This window comes from Polypterus senegalus, chromosome 2, assembly GCF_016835505.1.
Source record: "Polypterus senegalus isolate Bchr_013 chromosome 2, ASM1683550v1, whole genome shotgun sequence".
NCBI lineage: Eukaryota > Metazoa > Chordata > Cladistia > Polypteriformes > Polypteridae > Polypterus > Polypterus senegalus.
Window position 1 is genome coordinate 204,684,295 of NC_053155.1, and position 24,821 is coordinate 204,709,115.

The 24,821-nt window shown below is 35.6% G+C and overlaps 1 protein-coding gene across 12 annotated transcripts in view; it reads left to right on the plus strand.

Moving 5' to 3' along the window:
• The window catches only part of dmd (dystrophin), a 2,654,580-nt gene that overhangs the window by 1,020,819 nt on the left and 1,608,940 nt on the right, over positions 1–24,821 (plus strand). For all 12 annotated transcript variants that reach the window (XM_039745194.1, XM_039745193.1, XM_039745197.1 and 9 more), the window contains exons 22-23: positions 12,494–12,639; positions 21,659–21,871. In XM_039745194.1, coding sequence (XP_039601128.1) covers positions 12,494–12,639; positions 21,659–21,871 — 359 coding nt within the window. The remainder of the gene's footprint in view (positions 1–12,493; positions 12,640–21,658; positions 21,872–24,821) is intronic.

Here is a 24,821-nt window from a genome sequence, read left to right on the forward strand (position 1 = left end):
TCCTTACTCCTGATGTCATGCTTCCTCATCCCCTCAGCCCGCAGCCTGTGTCTCAGATTAGCGCGAATATATTGCTCCTGCAAGCGAACTATGATTCTTTAATGAGAGAAGTCTCAAAATCAACCGGAATGTTCAAGGAAATTCTAGAAAAAAACAGATCTAAATCCATTAAGTAGTTCTCTCATTCGCTAGCTATGCAGATGTAAGATACACCCTGAGGCTAGAGCGTGATAGAGGAAGGCCCAAATCCCCTCCCCTCAGTCCATTGCATCTCTCTTGGATTTGCACACATAAATCAGTACCGCAAGTGAACTATGATACATAGTGTGATGAGAGGGGTCACAAAATGAACTGGAAAGTTCAATAAAATTATAGATAAAAAGCAGATCTTAATCTCATGAAAATTTCTTCAAAACTTCATCCTGTGAGAATCTGTATGAGGCTGTTAGTATGTCTACCTTGTTAAATGCAGATCCAGGTATTATTGGTTTGTCTCAGAAAAAAAAAATCTGATTTCTTACATCTGTATTCACATTTAATACAGACTGCTTATAGATTTTGGAGTACATGCCTTTTGGTAATGGAAAAAGGCTACCTTATGATTAGGGAACAAGCTGAAAATAAGTAAAAACCTCTTGTTTAGTTTGCAAGGTAAATATGATTCACATTATATATTACAGGGAAATTTAAAAAAAAAGCAGTTATTAAAAAAAAAGTGTGATGCTTTTCAAAAAAGATCTAGTGTATTGCCTGTGACCTTATTAACATTTGCCTTTAAGCTTTCCTTACCAAATGTGTGAATATTCTAAAACCTTGAGACATTTTTGATTGACTACTTACAGACCAGGAGATGCCAATAAATTTCTAGTAGAAAACTGGATTAGAATCAAATGCTACTTGATTATTAAACCTAACATTTCATTCAAAACTGCCATTGGCTCTAAAAAAAAACCAAAATGAACTAAATAAACATTTTTACATGGCTATTAGAAAACTGAGTTTAGTGGAGGAATTAAAGAAAACACAATAATATACAGAATGAATTGGCCAAAGAAAAATCCCCTCTACATTGTAACTCACTTGTTGTAACCAATTCAATACTGGCATTACAATTTCAGTAGCTGAGCAGATTTTAAATTAAAGTTTACTACATTTACTGAGTGACTAAAGGATGTCATTTCCGCCACTCTAGAAGTACATTGAATCCTACAACCTGTGCTGTGTTACATTATGGAAGACTTCAGTTTGATGGCTTTTTTTTTCCTGTAAAAATGTCTTCCTAAGCTATCAGCTACGATCTCCTTAATGCCTTGACTTTGATTGACTTCAAGGACAAGTTGGATAGTCTGGAGACTTTAGTGTTGGCATTCATGTCAAGATTTTTAACATGTACGAAGGTCTGATGGATGGCAAAGTATCTGATGTAACGTGAGCATTGTATATGTTACTAGGCAGAGAGTCTTGCAACTTCACAATAATATAACTGAAAGCACTGAAACAACAAAACTGCATATAGAGACTCTTTTACATGAGATTACACTTTTTAAATGGTATTGAAAAGGGGAAAGTGAACAGTATATTGGTGAGCACTTTTTTATGTTCCCTGGATTTTTTGACCCTCAAACAAGAACGATAAATGCCTGTAATCGTTTTTCTCATCATGTATGTACGGATGTCACCTTTAATGTAATTGCTGGGATAATATGTGTCTGTTGGACGTTATTACTACTGCTGATATTGCCACCATTATTTTGATTTCCACTTTTGAAAACCAACAGGTTAAACTGTACATATGTTTTTTCATTTTTGCTGCATTAAACCAGAAATTTGATTATTTTGAATTTGCACAGACAAATATTCCAAAATGCAGCATTCTTCCATATCTTGTTTTTTTGGGACACCTTCATTTCTGTCAGTTTCACTTTGTTTCATGAATCTCTATTTCTTTTTTAATCTAGTATGTGGATTTTGATCCCTGCTGTTATTATGGCAATACCGTATTGCACCCATTATGAGCATATTATATTAATTAGAATGAAAATTTGTATGAATGAGAACAACAACCAATATGATTTTAAAGTGACCCTGACATACTTTCATTTCTGGCATAAAAGTGTATATAATGATAACACTGACCAAATGGAAATAGGTGATTTGTGAAGGTTGTGTTAAACTGGTTTGGACAAGCAGACCTATTTTAGGATTGAGTTGTCGAGAAATATTGCTGGTTTTCAGCTATTTTTTTTAAAAAGAATTAGAGAAATATGAATTAGAGAAACCTGCAATGGTCTGGCGTTGGACTCTGAAATATAGAAATAACCGAAACCAAGATATATATTAAAATGGGTTGCCGGAAACAGTTTCACAGTCATTGCCAAACAAACCATTAACAAGTCTTTGATTAACTGGTAGTATTTTCTGTGAGGCTTTTCCTAAAGTTTGATTGAAAGTTTGGGAAAGTAGTGAACATACTGGCTACAAACAATATTGTGGTGCTCATGCAGAATACAGCACAACATTTTTTAGCTGATAGAAAATCACCAAACAAAATGGTGGAAAAATGTTGTTACAAAAATAAAATAAAAAATAACACCATGAAACATTTTAACAATCAGCAATCCCAGACAACTTTGATGATGTTGAAATCAGGGCTTGATGGAAGTCATATTACCCCTTGCAGACCTCTTAGCTTTTCTTTGCTGAAAATATTTGTTTGTGACATTGGCATTGTTTTTGAGACTAATGTTCTGCAGTAGAATAAGTTTGGGATGAATAAGGCACCTACCTGATGGCACTGTAATATTACTGAAAATCTGCTTGTATTTATCAGCACTGAAGATTTAATTAATCTGACCAGCTCATCAACTCCATTTGCAGAAATACAGCCCAAGCCTTTAGAGAACCACAACTGTATTTCACTATTGGCTGCAGATCCATGTTGCAATCTCCAGCACTTCTTTGGACAAACCTCCCCCTGTTTGACCTAGAAATGTGAAGTTTTGACTGCTCAGTCCAGACTTCTTGTTGCCATTGTTCAGCTCCTCTGTCTTCATGTTTTTGTGTATTAGCTTTACTTCCTCTTCAGAGAGGCGGCTTTTTGATAGCAGTTCTTCCATTAAAGCCACTTCTGACAAGACTCCACTCAGCACATGATGATGTCTATAAATCACAGACTTCAATGAGGTGTTTCATGCAAGGAACATGCAAAGTAGTAAAAATGACTGCTTTAATATACCTGCCATTGCTATGTCCTAAATATTATAGTGCCCTGAAATGAGGAGACCAAGTATTAAAAAGTGTTGTAATTTCTGCTTGATGTGAACGAACTGTATGCACATACCCTTAAATTTAACACAGATAGTTTATTATTCCCCAAGGGGAAATTCACATACTCCAGCAGCAGCATACTGATAAAAAACAATATTAAATTAAAGAAAGATAAAAATGCAGGTATAACAGACAGTAACTTTGTATAATGTTAACGTTTACCTCCCAGGGTGGAATTGAAGAGTTGCATAGCGTGGAGGAGGAATGATTTCCTCAGTCTGTCAGTGGATCAGGACAGTGACAGCAGTCTGTCGCTGAAGCTGCTCCTCTGTCTGGAAATGATACTGTTCAGTGGATGCAGTGGATTCTCCATGATTAACAGGAGCTTACTTAGCGCCCGTCACTCTGCCACAGATGTTAAACTGTCCAGCTCCATGCCTACAATAGAGCCTGCCTTCCTCACCAGTTTGTCCAAGCATGAGGCGTCCTTCTTCTTTATGCTGCCTCCCCAGCACACCACCGCGAAGAAGAGAGCACTCACCACAACCGTCTGATAGAACATCTGCAGCATCTTATTGCAGATGTTGAAGGACGCCAGCCTTCTAAGGAAGTATAGTTGGCTCTGACCTTTCTTACACAGAGCATCAGTATTGGCAGACCAGTGCAATTTATCATCCAGCTGCACTCCCAGGTATTTATAGGTCTGCATCCTCTGCACACAGTCACCTCTGATGATCACGGGGTCCAAGAGAGGCCAGGGCCTCCTAAAATCACCACCACCACCTTGGATGCTGGTGTTCAGTTGTAGGTGGTTTGAGTCGCACCATTTAACAAAGTCCTTGATTAGGTTCCTATACTCCTCCTCCTGCCCACTCATGATGCAGCTCACGATAGCAGTGTCTTCAGCAAACTTTTGCACGTGGCATAACTCCGAGTTGTATTGGAAGTCAGATGCATATAGACTGAACAGGACTGGAGAAAGTACAGTCTCCTGCGGCGCTCCTGTGCTGCTGACACCACAGTGTCAGACCTGCAGTTCTCGAGATGTACATACTGAGGTCTGTCTGTAAGACAGTCCACGATCCATGCCACCAGGTATGAATCTACTCCCATCTCTATTAGCTTGTCCCTAAGGAGCAGAGGTTGGATGGTGTTGCAGGCGCAAGAGAAGTCCAGAAACATAATTCTTACAGCACCACTGCCTCTGTCCAAGTCTGCAATAATATCTGAATTTTTTGATTTGTAATTTTAAACATCATGGAGGGCATATAATATATACAGTATATATTATATGGTTTTGATTACAGATATAATCTTAGTTGCTAAACATATTGGTGTTCTAATGTTGGTTTCATAAGCAGGGTTAGTTCCTCTGCTATTTTTTAAATACTTCATTGGAAGTGGATAAATGAGCAAACCTTGAGGAGCTAAATAATGAGCATTTCAAATGATTTAATTATACCAAGTATCTCTTGAGCCATGAATAAGTGTAGTAAAGTGGATTGTTCACTGGCAGTAATGAGTAGAGACGAGTTTACCTGTGGGAGCTCAATGATGTCACTGGCATTCTAAATCTTTTTTTATTCTTAGACATATAGGCTCGCATTGTTCATTGATCAAATCAGCCTATTTTTCTAACAAAATGAAATTGTGTTTTAAACTAAATACAGTTTCCCTTAGCTCACATTTAAATGATGATGAAAACAGGAGGAGCATTTTTTCCTTAGACATGTGCCATGTTTCCCCAAAGAAAATAGTATGAAAATACTTTTCTTCTTTTGGTTCAAATTGCAAAGTAAGAAGGAGTTATAAAATAAACTTCATTTTCACTTAAATGCATCTCCTCCTTTCATGGAATATCTGTCTCTTTAAGGTTATTTTAAATCCACTTTCCAATTTAATTGCACTGAAAAAAATATCAAGAAATAGTATTGACCATATAGTAATCTTCAATGTGTTTTTTAATGGTTGTCTCTGTTAAGGAATTCACTAAGGGTAAGTTGTTCCTCTTAGCTGCTTGTCCTCCATAAGACAGCAGTAGGCTGTGAACCCTGGAATTACAGATGTCTTGTTTTGGCCAGTGGAGCTGGTCTTTTTAGAGAGGTTGATCCTGTAGAAGCAGGATTTTTCTCTCTATCTCTCTCTCTCTGCCCACTACACTTGGCCCTTTATGCACTTATTTGTTAATCACAAATGCAAAGACATCAACCCCCTCCAATACACCAAAATTCTGAGACTCAGCTATTCTAAGGAAGTGATGCATATTTAGTCAAACTAGGATTTTGAGATGGAAGTGCAAGTATGATATATAAAATAGATTTTTGAAAAAAATGAAAAAATATTTATAAAATTTGGGAATATATCTTAAAAACAAACCTTTCAGATCACTGTATCTCACTAAATACATTGAGTACAATGATTTGCTTAGTGGTAGACAGAATAACAATTAAAGTACAATGTATGTAAAATGTCAAAGTTATTTATTCACAACCCTGGTATTTATGCATTTGTCATGCAAAATTGTGTTCTAAAGTTAAGCATTTTCTGTAAATTAAAAAAAGTCTTGCACTCACTGGCACTTTACAATGGAGGCTATGGTGCATGAAGGAAAAAAAACCTACAAAATCTTACAATTTTCCAGCCAAGAAAGTTGTTAAGTACTGATCCACATATTGCAATTACAAACACATTGTAAAAATTATTACATGTCATTTTTTGAACATAAAAACACCAGTATTATGAATTGAACTATTGTAAAATAAGCCAGCTCAACATGTAGTTCTCCTGCACAACAACCTTTCACACCCCTGAGATATGGTTTCCTCTCGAAAGACCAAATCACAGTAAAGTTTTTGTGCCATGTGGTTTGGTTCTTGATTTACTTCCGCATTTACTGTATGTGAGAACTCCCACAAACAAATAAAAAATGTAGGCTTACCACAAGAAAAATAGTATGTGGAATATACAGTACAATAAAACAGTTATTTCCAGATCCCTTTTGTAGTCACAAACATGAGTTGGAATCACAGAAGGCACGTTTTTTGTATACCAACGCTTCTGCCGCTTTATCAGTAAGTTCTTAGGCTTTTATTTTGCGGTGGTGTCCCATTCCCCATAGCCTCCATTGCAAAGCTTCAATGTGAGCAAAATATTTTTAAAAATTTATGGAAAATGCTTAACTGTAGATCACAATTTCATGAGACACATGCATACTGTATATAGCATGTTTGTGAAGAAATAGCTTCAGCTTGAAAAGTACAAACTTATCCTTTAGATAGATAGATAGATAGATAGATAGATAGATAGATAGATAGATAGATAGATAGATAGATAGATAGATAGATAGATAGATAGAAACTTTATTAATCCCAAGGGGAAATTCACAATGACTCTAGCTAAGGATATTTGGGTGGTTAGGCCACAGAAAAAAAATATTTACTTTTAAAAATATAAGAAATCTTCAATTCATCAATTTCTAGCAATGAATATTTTCCATATGGGGTCAAGAGAAGTCACAGTCTATCCCACTAGTAATGGAAGCAAAGGCAGAAATCATCTCTTAATGGAGCGTCATTTCATTATAAAGCATTCTCATGCTTACAATCACTCACATCTAACTGATTTATAGTTACTAATTAACCTAACATGCCTGTCTTTGTGATATGAGAGGAAGTCTGAGTACCCAGAAAAAAACCCATGCAGAAACAAGTAAACCAGCAAACTACAGTATATGCAAGTAATGACCAGACTAGGAATTAAACTCAAGTTGCAAGAGCGGTAAATCAGCAGAGCTGGACCCTGTGATGTATCATCATGTCACCCCTATGATTCCTTTTATCTGTTTTTTAAATCTGTTAATTCCAGTATGGTGATTAAGGAGGTCAGAGCCTATCCTAGCAACACTGGGCTGCTCTAGATCAGAATCCATTTAAATTAAGGGAACACTTACAGTATTTACATTGCCACTAATGTTGAGTTTTTAAAGTCACCAGTTGGCCAAATATGTTTGACATGTGGGAAGTACCCAGAGATAAAGCATGGAAAAACAATAATATACCTGATTTATCACTAATTGAGTTAGTTGGTGCTCCCAAGAAGTGAAAAAAATTGACAAAAAAGTATCTAAGTAAAAAGAGACAAAAATACAGACATTCGGAAGTCTAATTTTTAGAAGACCCTCAGCTTTTTTTGACTCCTTAGCGACACAATAATAGTTATTGTGTAATTCAGCACTGAATGCCTCCTTTAAACACAACTATCACTGTCCTTCCTGGAGTGACCTATGGTAACATCAGTTTTAGTTATTAGGATAACCAAGAGTTGCCACATAGGATGAACAGTGCAAGATTATTTATATGAATCACAGTGCTCTATTTTTTTTTTTTTATTGTTTCTTGTTTTTGACCATTTAACACACAATATGGAGCTCTCAACAGATTAATCTTAAAAGAAGGCATATGCATTTTCCATGCCATCTGGTGCTATGTTTATCTTGAATAAGTTTGGGAAGGATGAATGAATGGCTGGTTTAATAAAGGATAAGGCAAACAGTATAATTATAACTTCACTGCTTGTGGCACAGTCATCTAAGAGGATGTATGTTCTGAAGGAATATTCCATTGAATTAGTTTGAACTCTCCTGTCAAAGCTCCACTACCCTTTAACATTAATAGCTACTAAAAAACAAAACAAACATATCAAGTTAGATTGTTACTAGAAGATTCTACAGTGAGAAGACTTGATTTAAGTATTTTTCAACATATCTTCTAAACAGTATAATTTATTATCAAATGTGTATAAAGACTGGCCATATAGGTAAATGTAAGACTGGGAGTTTCTCACACACATAAAAAGATGAATTTAAGATGTGCTGTTCATAAAAAAAATTATAAATACAGCATAAATTAGTTAGTATTTCAAAGTGTTAGACTATTCTACAATTACCCAGACTACATTTATATAAAACTTCACATTTTTAATAGTAATGAGGCTGCAGAAAGCATACTAGAGAGCATGGCACTCATCCATAGAAAGACTTGTTACAGCATTTGTAATAAATGAGATTATAATAATTATTAATGTAAGTGGAATGATTCCTGCCATATTAGCACTGAATTCATTCTGAATGGAATTAATTTGGATTTGTTGTATTTTAAAATTCTAATTGACATTTGCTTCACATAAATAATTAATGTGTCAAAATAATGCTTTTCTACTTTTAATATTTTTCCATTTATTAAGCTGTGATTCAGATTCATTAAAATGTAATTGCAAAGATATCATTCTGACTACTGCAGCCAGAATTAGAACTTACTCATTTTTGAGTGAGCAACATTCAGTTTCTTTTTTTTCCCTCAAACTAAAGTAACAGCTGTAGAATTAAATGAAATGACTGCTTTAATTTAAATTCTACTTTTATTCACTAAATATACTACTACTTCTGCTACTGATATTAATAATATTAAAACAGCTTTAAACTTTTCAATTGGGTGAAGTTGGAAAAGATAAACTGAAAGACTCAAAGGCTTCTTGCAATGTATAGAGGCCATCAGCCGGAAAGAAACACAAAACTGTTTCAAAGAAAAATGGAATATATCTTTGAAACAGTACTGTCTCTGCTTCATGTCTGACAGACATCCTTGCACTGGCTTTTTTCTCTCTGCATTTAATTAAATAATTAATTTGATTTGTGCAGTAAATGGCATTTTTAATGTTAAACAAAACTACAACTGTAAATATATATAAATATTTAAACAGTTTTTCTTCAGGTACAGTATGTACACTTTGTTGTTATATTTTAACAGTATTTATAGAGAAACATTCTTATGAATATGAACTAACATTTACATTAACTGTAGTCTGTATATTTCTTAAATGACCCCATAGAGATTATAGTTAAATGAATGTTCGGAAATCTTTGATGTTGAGTAGTCTGGATTTTGTCTTTGTCTACATGGGCATCAGAGGGAGTTTGCTAAAGAAGAAATTACTGACAGAAAGGACTTTAACAAGATGAGATACATTTTTGTAATACGCAAGCATATTTCCTTTTGACATTGTAATCTAATATACAGGAAGCATCACATAAAGTATTAATTACCAAAAGTGTAGAATACTCTGTAAACTGTATTATTTTTGGAGTAATATTTTTTTTCAATCTGCCTTTTTCTGTTTTAAATACATACTAAGCTTTTATCCACTAGTCCCATAAGGTTAAACCTATGCTGACAGGAGCAACCTAATTGTCAAGATTCTTTTATTTTTTACTGTATAATACTGAAAAAAATGTGTGGATCAACCTAACAGCATTGCTGTGTCCAGACAGGCTGAAACGCAAGCTTAAGGCACACGTTTGCTCCAAAATCAATAGAGTGTAATGATGCAATACATTTCAGCGAACCATTCTTGATTGCTCTAAAAATAATTCAGTAATGGAATCTGCATTGATCAATGTTTCTTTTGACATCACCTTCTTCATTTAGTAAAAGTAAAATAATATATTTATATTGTAGCAGATTGCTATAATATTCAGCAGAAAGGCATTTCACAGCTCCTAATGCCTACAGGCTAGAACCTGAAACATAAAATAACCAAAACTGTGTATTCTGAATATTGACAGTGTGGTATGAGTCCACTGTGATGGGCTGGCATCCGCTCCAGGGTTTATTCCTGTCTTCCACCTAGTGTGGCCGGGATAGTCTCAAGCCTATTGAACTGGATTAAGTGTCTTTGATTGTGTGTGTCTTTTCTTTAGGTATGTGTGTATGATATGAGCCTTCCTTCATACATTTTTGCACATTTTAATTGTTAGAACTGTTGTGCTGTTGTTGCTGTATATACTGATGTTGTTTCTAAAATATACTTACTCTTCTTCACCTAATCCCTTACACTAACGGTATTAAGTTTTAGAACGCCTCAGTTTTTCTTCAAATATAATCATCTGAAATGCAAGGAATCATCTAAAATGGTGAGAAACTAAGCAGTAAACTGCCACAGGTTTAAATTTAAAGTTTAGGATAGCAAAAGTTGAAAAAAAAATGAAAATGAAATATCTAAATATTACAAATGGGCCTTCTTCAGGGAACAACTAATAGATTATAACCAACAGATGTTATGCAGCAGTTAAAGTAAATTAAGCCTTGTGAGGTGAACCAAACAATTTGCACATGTGTGCCAGCTTCTGTTGACTACTTAAATATCCTCTGTCTGTCTTAAAGCAGAGTTGGAACATACCATGTTATTACACCCTCTGAAGTGCTACTTGGACAATATTACACTGTAGAAAGTTGTAAATTCCAGTGATAATGGCAAGAAAATGGTAATTAACAAGTGAAATGTGCTACTAGTGTAGGCATTTCATTCAGAGAAATTGCAGAAAAACTCAAAGTGTCAGTGAGTACGGTGTCCTACACAATCCAAAGGCAATTGAAAACTGGAAGAAACTCTGATAGGAAGAGGTCTGTCAGACCAAAAATCACAACCCAATCAAAGACAGGGGTTGAAATAACGGCTGTGGAGTACTTCAGACTGGACAAAATCTCCACAATAGAAACTGTGACTTGTTTTTTTTTTCGACCACTGTTAAGCTGTGGTTAAAGCTGTTGTGCTGTGAGGTGCCTATCATGCAAGTTGGTGACCCTCAGAAACTTGTACAGAATTGTATCACAGTGCAGCTTGATTGACCCAAGGTTCTGGTTTAAAATACAGTGTATGGTAAATTTTTGGCAGCAGAATTTGCATGTTTTGTCCATGGATGCATAGGTCTTAATGGAGATATTCTGATTTTCCTCCAAGGATGTGAAGGTTAGGTAAACTGATTTCAATTTGAGTGCAGGTATGTGCACGAATGAGCTGTGTGATGAAATGGCACCTTCTACAGGGTAGTTTCTGGTTTTAATAGCTCCAGTCTCCTGTGACTCTGAAATCAATTACCGTATATACTCACGTATAAATCGGGTCTTCAAACACGAAAATTCGCTCATAAAATCTCACCCTGACTTATGTTCCCGTTCAGAAATGTGACACATTTTTTTTTAACATCTTTTTGTTCTTTTGTCCTCCAGTCTCGCATCAGTTTCTCAGGTGCATCAAAGTTTGTTGTAGCAGTGCAGTTACCAATTTCTTTAACGACGTTTAATTTAAAACCAGCTTCATATTTTCTTCTGATTGAACGCTCTATCTTAGATAAGGGATGCTCTTACAAAAAAGGTATATGAGGGTGTGAGATACAAGAAACACAAATCAGTGCAAATGTTGCTTCAGAATAGTTTGGATATTACCGTGTGGTCATGTAGGCACAATACATAGGAAAAAAAAGGTAGTGTGCTCCGTGGTTACTCTCTTAGGTGGGCATTAGCATATCATAATCTCTTGGACCAATAACGTGAGTTTTCCGCATTCGACTTATGTGTCTGACATTATAAAATACCAGAAATTATATGTTAAAATCAACTCCTTACTTATCCGCGGAAGAACTTATCGGCAAGTATACTGTATACAGTAAGTAGATTTATGTGTAAATTTTTCTTACCTTATGTGAGTTTATCTGGGTTTATTTAATCCTCCCACTGTTTTTGCCATATATAATTTTAAGTGTTTAGTTTAATTTGTGATCAGAAGTGGTATTAACAAAGCTAGGCTATTAATATATCTTTTTCAATGACATTTTGGAAGTTGCCATCTTGTTACCCATTTCTTTGATGTAGGATCGGTTTAGGATTGTGTCCCCAGATGTCACGCTAGATCATGTCATTGCCATGACAATATTTAAACCTGCATGATGTGACCTTCCTCACCCGTTTGTAGATATTCAGATCCCTTTTGAAATTTTCTAGCTTATTCTGGTTTCAGGGTTTTGGCTTTGTTTTCCTCAATATGATCTAGCTTTTTAATTTCACATTTGGTAAAAGATTCTCAGCTTCAACCTTTATTTTAAACCTTGTTTCTTCTTCTAATCACTTTCTTAAAAACTGGTGCCTTTTTCCTGTGGCATAACATTAAAAATGCTATTAAATTTTCTTTGTTTTTGGGAGAGGTTTATAAAGAAAAATGTAACCCACAAAAAAAAACCCATAATTCAATCTGTGAAACTTATAAAGTATAAAAAAGGAGTAAGGTATGAATATTTTTTATCAATGTATGACACAGTTATGTGTCTGAGATGCCACATTGTAATTGTATATACAGTTCTAATTGATGTTTAACTGTTTATTTTTTATTCCCCTAGTTCTCAACAGCCTTCCTCCTGCACGCTATAAGGAGACAGTTACTACTCTTCATTTGTGGATACAGCAGGCTGAAACTAAACTCACATTACCTCAGGTTACTGTTACAAATTATTTAGTCATGGAGCAGAGACTGAAGGACCTCAAGGTTTGTATAGTTTTTTCAAGTTTTGTTAGTCAGACAATTATGGAAAGGCTCATATACTGTTGTTCTTTACATTTACATATTTTGTTTATATTGATCTGATGTTGCTGAAAAAAATCACAGCCATAAATGTGTTTTTCTTGTCTTTAAAATTCTAACATTTTTGAGTCATATGCTTAAATCCTGACCAAAGCAGTCATATGCTTAAATCCTGACCAGTGCACCATCAGTTTTTCCATATCTGTGTAGCATTACTTCCAGGTGCCTACATTATCCCCCCACAGTCCAGAGATGTGCAGGCTAGGTTAATTTGCAATTATAGACTGGCCATTTGTGAGTGAATATAAGTGTTTGTGTGTTTAGGTGAATGTACCGCACAAAGGACTAGTACCCCAACACATGCTTCTGTTAAAGGTGCTGGAATTTCTTGGCCCTGACCTTGATAAATGAGATAAAAAATTGATGAATGAATGGACTAAAACACTGAAACATAACTGCATACTGAAAGAAACGTGTAGTAAAGCTAAAAACCAGGAAGAAATTCTAGTTTTTAGGATCAGCCGATTTTTTTTTAAATTTGAGAACAAAACAGTAACATAAAGCAATCAGAAAAATAAGATTAACATAGCAAAAACAACATTATACTTCAATATTAATCCATAGAAAAGACTTCATCATTTATCTCTCACCTAAGTATCAGAGAAAATATTGGGAAAAGCACACATTTACAGTATTCTGTTTAATTTTTATTCAAGGGATCTTATGAAATTTAATTTTAGAGATGATTTTGGATCTGAAATTTAAATCACCAAATCATTATCATAAAAAGATATTTTCAGTTTCAAATCCTTCTCTAAAGATCCCCTTTACTTCTGATTGCTTATAGAGGGGAATAGCTAATGGTTCAATAGCAATCGCAAAAAGGATTAGTGATAATGGGCACCTTTGTCTGGTTCCACGCTGTAACCTGAAGTAGTCCAAATTCATGTTATTAATACAGAATAAGGTTTAAAATAAGTTCATCCTTACAGATATCTTGAGGCCAAACACAATTTTGAGCAGTTCAATAAATACATAATGCAAAACTGTTCAAAGGCTTTTTCTAAATCTCAGGGTAGTAAGACCTCTGGAGAGTCAGCTTTCGTACAATAGGTGAATATATTACATTAATCTAATGCCAAAGATTAGAGATTGAGTGTTTGGCCTCAATAATTCCTGTATGGTCTGTTGCTACTACAGAAGGAAATTCTTTGAAAATGAACTTAAAAGTCATTTTGAGTAAATAGGCTTGCAGGCTACATGTTTAACAGTTGGGTAAATAAGACATTGAGGTACTTTAACCATTAGTTAAGGAAGTGAATTTGATTTGCACTAGCATAAGTGAGTAATGGTGTTTGTTGGTGAATGAGCCTCAGGATAGACTAGTGGAAAGACTCTGGTGTTGGGACCCTGAACTGGGTAAGTGGAATAGAAAATCAATGACTGAGGGATGTATTTATTTTTTGTCAAAATCATATTAATTCAGTAATGTTAAATACTCAGATACTGAAATAACTTGTATAAAGTTGTGGGGATTTACCTTTGTGCTTTAACTTTGGAATAAACTTTGATGTAAGCTATCAAATTAAAAAAAAACTGCGCAATAATGACTTCACTGACTTTAAAAGTGTTTAGTACACGAAGATCATTTAAAATTCCTTAGTTGGTGACAGTTTTTTAGATTGATGCATCTCTTTTGAAACCTTTCATTGGAAGGGCAGCTCAGCTGACTAAAACAGAAAGATCACAGATGGTTCTGTGTTTTAGACAGCCTACAACCTGATTTTGAGTTTCAATATGCAGTAGTGATGAGATCAGTCTGTTTGTGTTTTTTCACAAGGCTGTGGTTATTTTCCTAGCTAACAGTGACTTTAACTGTTAACTAAAAAACACAAGCCACATCATATTTATCCTGCATGATACCTCTGTCCTTCTCTTACAAATTGATCATTAATTATATTATACTATCTGTTGTATTAGTTTTTATTATTTTCACAGTTAAGAAAAAATATTATGTTCCTTACTCCCTATCCTTACAGCTTAAATGTTGTCCAGTCTTTTTAAAAAGTCAAAACTTTATATATGTTTTTTGCAAACTGTTGGAAATAGGATTTTAATAAATGTTAAACATCATAATTACAAATATCATTGGAAAAACTTTTGGGGACATTTTCCCCTAAAACATAAATACCTTTTTTATTAAATGTACAGAGGTATTTACTGCAGTCTCCCTTACCCTTGTCTTACCTAGCTGTTTTCAGCTCTCAGCAATAATAATAGTACAACAAGTACTAACAAGCAAGGAGGAAAACAGGCTTAAAAGGTTTTAATCTGTAAATATTATCAACACATTTATAGTATGAAAAACGAAAGTAAAAAGGAAATGTGGCTACCACACCAATACTTCCTGTTGTTCTAAAAACAGAGACAGATCAACAACACATTCAATATGTGTATTGATTTGAAGCAGCATTTGTCTTGTTGCTAATTGAGGTCTTGGTTTGACATCTTCCTTCAATGTGATCAACTCTCTCTCTGGTCAGCTCCATGTATGACTTTATAAAGTTTACTTAAATGTGTTTCTCTCCCCTAAGAATCTTTATTTGTGATCTGGAAGTCATAAATTTAATTCTTGCCATCCAGTTCTCCAAACTTTCATCCTGGACCTTGTCTTCAGAAGTGTCTGTTTTCACCTTTCATCCTGGTGTCTTCATGCTTCTGAAGTATAATTGTGCTGCTTTGCATTCAGAAGTGGCAAGTCAGAAATGTATCCACACAGTCTTGCATTAGGGCGATTATGGTTAGGGGGCTATAGTGAAGTAGCTCGTAAATCCGTACAACATAGCAGTTCTTAGCAGTGAAACATAAGTATAAAACCACTGACCTTGCATTGCCTCAGAATCTTTTTACATATTTTACTTAGTATATTTAGTTACTCTCAGAAGGCTGCTTCTGTCTTTTAAGCATGTAGTTCAAACTCATTCAGACATGTATCACAAAATACTGGATGTTACAGATATACAACAATGAAGTAAAATCACAGTAAAAGAACATTAACAAAGAAGGTTTCAGTAAGCAAATGCCTTTTGTGCAGTCCTAACTGCACAAAGAATGTTTTCATTCTTGAGCACAATTTTAGTCCCCATTACAACAGCTGATATTATACCATATCTTTGGCTGATCGGAGTAAACCACCAACACTATAAATGGGATTGCATCATCAAATAAATGTATTCAAGTCACAAATATTTTATTGTAAATATCTTAACTAATAATACATCATCATATCATAAAATCAGTGAAATAAGCGCAAAATAAATGTAAATATAAGTGTGAATCCCAACTTAATATGATTTAAGTTAGATTAGTTGCAAAGGAAACACTGAAATAAAACCGTTCTGGTTTCAATAAAGCTGACACTTTGAGCTGTGCTCTGAACCGTCCTCCTCAAGTGAAGTTAGGTTACCAAGTGAACCATAACTTTCAGTGACAGGACTTCTTTCATATGATATTGCCATTAACGTGTGGTTTGGAAAGAAAGTGATTCCAGTCTTTCTCCTGCTTGTCCAGTCTGTGGGAAATAGAAGACGAGTTAGTGACAATGCAACCTTGAATGTCTTCAGCTTGTGTTTCCTTCTCCTAAACTCTGTTAGACACTCAATAAATTCACATGATTGACAGGTTTTTTTTAAACTTATTGTAGGTTATAACCACTTTATATACTATTTTAACTATATTTTGTGTTTTTGGTGTTTCCAAATTGGTTCCATATGAGTAAGAGTGTCGGTATTGGTGTGTGTAAGGGTGGCTCTGTGTTGGATTTATGACCTGTTCAAGGTTGGAAAGGGATGTTTCCTGCATTGTGTCTAGTGCAGCTGGAGTAGTCACAAATGTGTACATGAGTGCATACTGTAACGAGCTGACGTCTGCTCTGTGCTTATTCCCTACTTTATGTGTGATATCATTGGAACAGGCTATAATGTCAGTATTGTTTCATTGGTTTGTGTTTTTAGTCACTATAATCATACAGACTTTATTGTTGTCTTTTCTTTTGTTTACATTTTAAAGTCACTTTATAGATATTACATGATTGTTCACTGTTGTTATGCTGCGGCTGTGACTGCTTAACATGTAACTATAGTTTCTGGCATATGACATCACAGCAACTGCTCTTCATTTTAGTCTGTAAAAAAGTTTTGAAGAGATTTAGTGAGCTTGAGTTTAGTTTTATCTTTTTGATTATCACGATTAGTAAAAAAAACTATGAGCTTGTTCATTTGTGTATCATAAATTTATCTTGTGTGGTAGCCGGCCTAGAAACAGATAGGAGGACACGTTGATGTCACCCACAACACGTTTATTATACATATTTACAGTTCTATGTACAATACCAAGTGCACACAACACCCCCAAGACTCCCCAACATCCAGGCCTCTCACACTCTGCCTCACTCTTCAGACCGCCTCCTCTCCTTCAAGCTCCGTCCTACTCCTGACTCTCGCCCCTCAATGGAGGGAGGTGGCCCCTTTTATCATAACCCTGATGTACTCCAGGCACTCCCCAGCAGTCTTCAACCGGCACTCCCCAATGTGGCGGAAGTGCCGGCTGTGCACCCGGAAGCACTCTGGGTGTCCCCGCTTCTCTTCCCCCCAGCACTTCTGGGTGTGGCAGAAGTGCTGAGGTCCAGGGCTCCCAAGGCATTAAGGTGCCCCCTGGCGGTGACCATGTGCCCCTACAGGGTTGAGCTTCAAAGCTCTGTACCTGGTCCCCCTAGCCACCAGGGCGGTTACCCCCACGTGGTCTGGGGCAGGCGTAAGCCCTCTTCCGGTCTTCCAGGGCGTTCTGGCCGGGTTGCCCCCCCAGTCACCTGCGACATATGTTATGACAGACTCAGAAAACAACAGTACAGTTGAGCTATGTTTCATAGTGAAATCATGATTAAAGTGCATATGTTATGGCATATAAGCTATACATCATAAGGCTCTGCTATTTCACTTAAATTCTTTCAGAGAAAAAATTTTAAACATGTTAATCTTCTAAAAGGCATATGAATTGGGGACAGCTTGCAAATATTACAAATTCTTCCTTAATAATACAAATTAATACACAATCAGCTTTGCCAAGTTCTGATCATTGATAGATGTTTTAAAACAAAATCTTATATTTGATATATAGGGATGATTTTAAATTGTTATAACATTTCTAAACTAGAAATCTGTAAAATGAAAATTGAATTTATAGGGCAGGAGCCTCTAAAGTATATTTGATGTAATATAACAGTTACCTTTCCAGCAGCGACAGGTTATTATAAAGCGTTATTTGCCCACTAATGATAGCATGGAGACCTTATTCTATGCCTAGAGGGAGACCTCCTCAGTACAATACAATATGAAATGGGTGATATAAAATTGATGGAAGGAATACTGTCTGCATCCCAGCAGAAGCATTTGCAGGGACTGCTTGAGTTATCTGCTTCCAGTAAATCTTATTGTCTGTCATTGTTATGTTAGTAGATAATTCCCACATCAAGCACTTGAGGCCATAAATTTCCCATGTCAAAACCAATGTAGACTTTTTTAATGGTACTAATGGCCTCATTTATCGTGGTTATTTCAAATATCTGCACCAAACTTTTTTTTGGTAATGCTTTTGAAACTCGGTAACTTTTTAAAAGGAAAAATGAAACATTATGAAGCAGAAAGAATTCGATTAACAAAACATTTTTTGTTGTACTGTACTCCCAGATATGTTCCATGAATTGTTTAAGCCTTCTCAGTTACTGTATAGTCAATAAAGGGAATTATGTCTATAATGATGGCATAACTAAAAATGGCATGCCATTTTTGCCATGAGTTTACTGTATTAAAACAGAGATTAATATTTGAAATTGCACAAAATGATAAAGCTAACCTATTAAACAAGGTACACAACACAGATCAACATTTGAAACTTGATGGATCCCATGCATTAGCTTCAGATGTAAAGACAATAAGTAGTTGAAGTTTCTCACAGCAAAAACTACCTGGCAAACAATGCAGCACTCTGTTTGTAGGCTGTTGTGGAAACATTGCTATCATGGAATGCATTTTTTTTCTTGCATGCGAGACACATGTTTCATTTTCAAGGGCTATATCATCACTTTTCTTGTCTGAGATGTAAATACATAGAGCTGTAAAAGAGAATACTTTTTTTCACACCTTCCTATCATTGTGTATATGTTGTTAGGAAGACGTTTAACAGTTGTGTTTTTCTTTTTGTCTTGTTTATTGAATTTTGCAAAATTGCGTTTTCTTTTTTGAAATATTTTATCATTCTCCTTGTTTTTCAAAGGGGAAATCTGATATCATTAGGTTTTTTGTTACCTGAATAGCATCTCAGTTGTTTTCCAGGATAGTCATTCACCATCAAGCAGTCAGCTTTAAACTTAGCCTCTGATATTATTAATCCAAGAAATGGACAAAAGAGCACACAATGTCCCCAGTTTAACTCTTTCAGGGCTGATGTTGACTTTTGTCAAAATTCAGGGGTCGAGTACAGCAATCGGCTGTAAACTGCAACACAACCCGCCCTTACGTTTTAGTTTGATTCTCTTTGCTAGAAGGAAAGTTAAGTAGCTTTTGCTGATTTTTCCTTGATTCCCTGCACATACATGAGTAGTGAAGAGCAAACAACCTCTAAAATAGCATTGACATCTGTTGAGAGACTAAAGTAGATGTGCAAATTAAAATACTCCATAAATGTTTTACGTATTAGTGCTGAACCGGACTCTGACTTGTTGGACTTGGAATTTGATGCAAGTGATTTGGAGATGGAGATCAAAAATGAAATTGAGGGACCAATATTGGCTGATCAGTCTCCAGCTGATTGTGGCGTTGAACACGTTCGTGCAGCTGATACGCCTACAGCAGCATTCACCTGGTAGGACCACCACTTATGATGACAAGAGGTACAAACCATATTGCGTCACACTGTGACTACCACCACCACCTACCTGCTGTGCGAAGACAGCCAGGCAGCCAGCCCACTGTGCATTCCTGCTGGCCATCGAGGCGCACCTGCGCAGCCACGGCCGCCAGAGATGGCAAACATGCGCCAACAGCAGCCCCAGCACGTAGCAACAGACGCTTTATGTTGATTCATGTGTGAAACCAGTGCATTGTGTGCTTTTCAGAAAACTGAAAAAATATTCAGCCCTCAAAGAGTTAAATAAAAAAGATGTAATTTCTTACTCACAAGAATTCTAAGCTTCCACATAACTTATTCAACTTATTATTAAAAAAGTGGAATTGTGTGCCTTCAAGCATAAAGTCCCCCTTTTAGGATGTCAGAGGCTGGTTTAAAGCTGGGTGTTTGAATGTGAATTACTACTCTATAATTTTTTCCAAAAACAACAAAAAACCCAATGACATGAAAGTAATCTTTTTCAATGAGATCTGTCATTTCATTACCACAAATACAGAGCATTGCTGAGCAGTTCACCATGTAGTGGTGTTAATATGCCTAACGAGAGGTGAAGCGTAAGGAAAAGGGCAGATGTATCCAGGAGAAAAAACACTGAGAATATTAACTAACAAGGTCATTAGCCGAGGATCCTTCCATGCTTTTGTCGCACCAAAACACTAAGTAAAAATCTTTTAGGAAGTCTAAATTGAAACATAAATCCTGGCAATTAATCACACACACATTGAGAACTCCAAGATAACCAGACAGGTTATGCTGTGTTGACGTTGATGTCAGTGCTGCATCCCACTGGGGAATGTTGCATAGCGATCTTGTGGCAAAATGGTGGTTTACATGAAAACCACATTTGCATCGGGAAAAGAGATAAAGTAACCCAGAACAAGTCCAGGAAAATTTGCAATAAATTAACATAAAACACCAATCATACCAGTTTTAACGTATGATATCAACACAATTAAATTTTATAAGAGGGTGTTACACACAACAAAGTGTTCAAACATAATGACATGCTGGAATAGAGTCAACCACTAAATACCCTTGCTGTTTTATTATATTATCTATCCACGAGGTTCAAAGTATGAAACAGCTCTGAATGGCCTGCCAGTCCATTGCAGAGTGCACTCAAGTAATCACCCAGACAGGGACAATTTAGAGCAACTAAATAACATAATATCATTTGCTTTTCATGCAGAAAAGACATAGCATGGATATATACATTATAAAATGTAATTACCTATTTATCCATCCATTGCCTAATGCTCTTATCCAATTCAGGGTCGGAGGGAGCCAATACCTATTCAAGCAGCCCTGACCACAAGGCATGAACCAATACTGAATGGAGTCATAGCTCATTGAAAGGCACATGCATACAAACTCTTACACATTGTACACTGGGGCAATTTAGGTTTGGCACTTAAAATAAAACATGTATTAGGATGTGGTAGGGAAAAGTGGAATCTGTTAAAAAAGAAACCTACAAACATTTATATTCCACACAATCATGCCCAGCTCAGGATTCCTAACCTCTGAAACTGGGAGGCAACACACATTTATATTATATTATATTATATTATATTATATTATATTATATTATATTATATTATATGTGAATTAGTATATGAAATCTGGAAAACAGAGAGAAAATAATTATGAAACAATACAGATAATTTATTTGTTTATGTTGAATTTTCCAGTTAATTTCTTTGATGTCTTGTCTTGTCACTTAAAGCACAGAGTCAATTCAAAACATTGACCTTCAAATTCTGATGTGATTTACTGTAGCCCATCAGTTCAAAATATATGCTTTCTAATATAACATACATAGATTCCAAAGTTACAGCATTTAACAGCCAGCTTCTTTTCTAGCATTGTTTAATGTAATAAAAGCCAATGAGGCACCTAATTCTGAAAACACCTGGTCAGTTTTTATTTTTAAGAAGGGGTGGTTTAGCTAAAATGTGTTGTGTTCTTACTTTGGACTCTTAAACAACTTGAGGCTGAATGAAGCTTGTTTGTGTTTTAGAGCTTACAGGGTTCCTTGCAAGAGCAGCAGGAAGGTCTCAACTACCTAACTTCAACAATGGAGGATGTCTGCAAGAAAGCTCCAGTGGAAATTAGCCAAAAATACAGAGCTGAAATTGAAGCTATTCTTTGTCGCTGGAAGAAGCTGTCAACACAACTTGGGGAGCAAATTCAAAAACTTGAGGAGCTGATGACAAAACTTCAACAATTTCAGGTTAGAGGATTTAGAGTCAAATAAAGCAAAGGTCTAGATCAGGGCATAAGGCCTTAAAGCTCGAGAATTACTGTTGTTGTTTGCTGTGATCCATCAAACCAAGAAACAAATTAACTGTTAATGAAGGAGATGATATTTAATTATATCCTACTTTAATCCAAGTTTCATTCGGCTAAGTCAGAAGTATCTGCCACTGTGCTGTTTACTTTTCTAAGAAGTTTAAAAAAATGTTCTGTGGGCCATATTGGATTGCTATCTCTTAAATCCTCATCTTCAGCCATCCTTCGTCTTTTAGTTTAAATGGCAGATTTACAATACTCCTTATGATGTATTCCTGCCATCTGCTGGTCATAATTCCTCTGCTTTTGTCTGATTCCCCATTTATTACCTTATACATTTTTTTTCTTCTAATTATTATATTTGCTAATTTATATTTTCTAATTATTATATTTGTTCATTTATATTTTCTAATAATAATATTTAGATTATTAATAATAATACTAATTTATTATTATGTATATTTACTGCTATTTTCTGAATTTACCAGTCTTAGTCTTTTTTCTCTATGTGTATCACAATACATGATAAAATGTTACATAATACAATACAGTAATATTTCTACCCACAATATATAATATAAATACTGATTCAGTTCACTGTGTCATAATCACAGTTTAGCCATAATGAAATGGTCTTTATATGAATGAGTATTAAATATTGCAGAATTCCATACCAGCTGGATTCAATTCATATGTCTTCTTTATTACTGTTTTCCCATAATGCTTGTCAATCATTCATAATTACCCCTTTAATTACACTTTTTTATAATTTCCCAATGGCAAATCAAATCCACAGAATCTTTCCCTCTTATTTGTTCCTGAACATTTTATTAAAATAGCTCCACTAAAGTGGGCACAAGTTGCCCTGTGATCAGACATTTAACAGTTCACTTTCCTCCTTTTTTGTGGCTCACTGTTAACTGGATGCTGATTTAGTAAAACAGAAACAGCTTAGATCTCTGCATCTTAACAATAAAGTGAGCTAACCCAAAACTAATACTGTACATGTTAAGATTGAACAAATGTCTGTACAATAGAAGGAGAGAAAACAATATGTATGTTTTTCTGAAGGGCGGCACGGTTGCGCAGTGGTAGCGCTGCTGCCTCGCAGTTAGGAGACCCAGGTTGGCTTCCCGGCTCCTCCCTGCATGTAGTTTGCATGTTCGTCCCGTGTCTGCATGGGTTTCCTCTGGGTGCTCCGGTTTCCTCCCACAGTCCAAAGACATGCAGGTTAGGTAGACTGGCGATTCTAAATTATCCCTAGTGTTTGCTTGGTGTGTGGGTGGGTGTATATGTGCATGCCCTGTGGTGGGCTGGCGCCCTACCCAGGGATTGTTTCCTTCCTTGTGCCCTGTGTTGGCTGGGATTGGCTCCAGCAGACCCCCGTAACCCTGTAGTTAGGATATAGCGGGTTGGAGAATGGATGCACGTTTTTGTTACTTTTGAGTCAAGTATATTACCCTTATTAGCAGAAAATAAAAGTAAATGTGGATACATCAAAACAATATAGCCATGTTAAAAAAGCACCTTTTCTCTTTCCATTGCACTTAAAGAAGCTTTCATTCACCTTAGTAAACTATAATAAAAAAACATGCCTTACACATCTTCTTGGACAGTTTTAGAAAACTGGCAGAGATCTTGTTTTTCAAATGTTTTTTTCAGAAGGATCATTAGATGCAGAAAAAATATGTAAAGTAACAGCAGAGACTGACAACAAGCTGTTATGGGACAATGCAAAACTCCAAGTTGATAACAGTCAAAAGTTAAAACCAGAATGCTAGGCTAAATTAATTTTGCTTATGAACTAGAGTTTCCCTTTATTTTAAACAAATGTTTGGATTCTTTAAAACTGCAACTGACAATCATACATAACATGATCACAATGACTTCTCTCTCCTTACAACATGTCCACCAAGTCCCTAGCAACCACACAACATTATAGCTAAACAACATTTTCCAAAATGTCAGTGCCCACTAAAAATAGAACCAGAAAATGTTAATGATCATAACTTCACCATGATAATGGTAAAAATTCAAAGAAAATGCACATAAGAAAATAAACTGTTACATGCAATCCTGATACAGTTTTGCACTCAGCTGCATTATAGCCATGCTTTGCTAGTTTTAATTCAGTAATAGTATAGTCCCAGAAGGTCCTGTCTTTTAAATGCACTTAACTTTGGTGAATAAATTTAGTGAACAGGGTTTAATTGTTTAATGGGCTGAGTAAAATCTTTCTAAGGAGGCCCCCAAGGTTCAAACCTAAAGTCAAAATACAAAGCGTCAAAATGGGCTGGTCAAACAATTTTCCAAAAACTTTTTTTAAGATTTAGAAAAAGCCTTTAATGTGATTTCAATCTAACTACTTGATGCCAGCGAATATGCTCCACCACCTTTTACAGACGTGGGACAATGACATCACACGTGTGTCGACAAACTTGGCTTTGTGGCATCAATAATAATAAAAGAGTAGGTTGTATAGTTAAAACTGTGAAATATAAAACAAGGAATGTTATACGCAGACTATATCATGCACTGCATAACTGATGAACATAGATTTTACAAGAACAAACAAGACTTGACTACATACATGGTACAGTGCCACAGTGACAATTTCTGGTATAAATAGCTGGACAAAGGTGTAAATGTAAGATGCTCTGAATTGCAGAGAAGGGGTTGGAGGCCCAAGTAGCTTCAGACCAAAAACGATTCCAAAACATTATACAAAATAGTCAGAAACCTCTCATTCTTTGTTTTGATCTCAAGAAATATTCCAATTAAAGTAAATATAGTGAGCAATTGATGTCTGCTGAAGAACAAAACATTTGCTGGATGAAGCATTTTAGTGAAGTACTGAATCAATCAACACTTACTATAGTGTTTGACTTTGA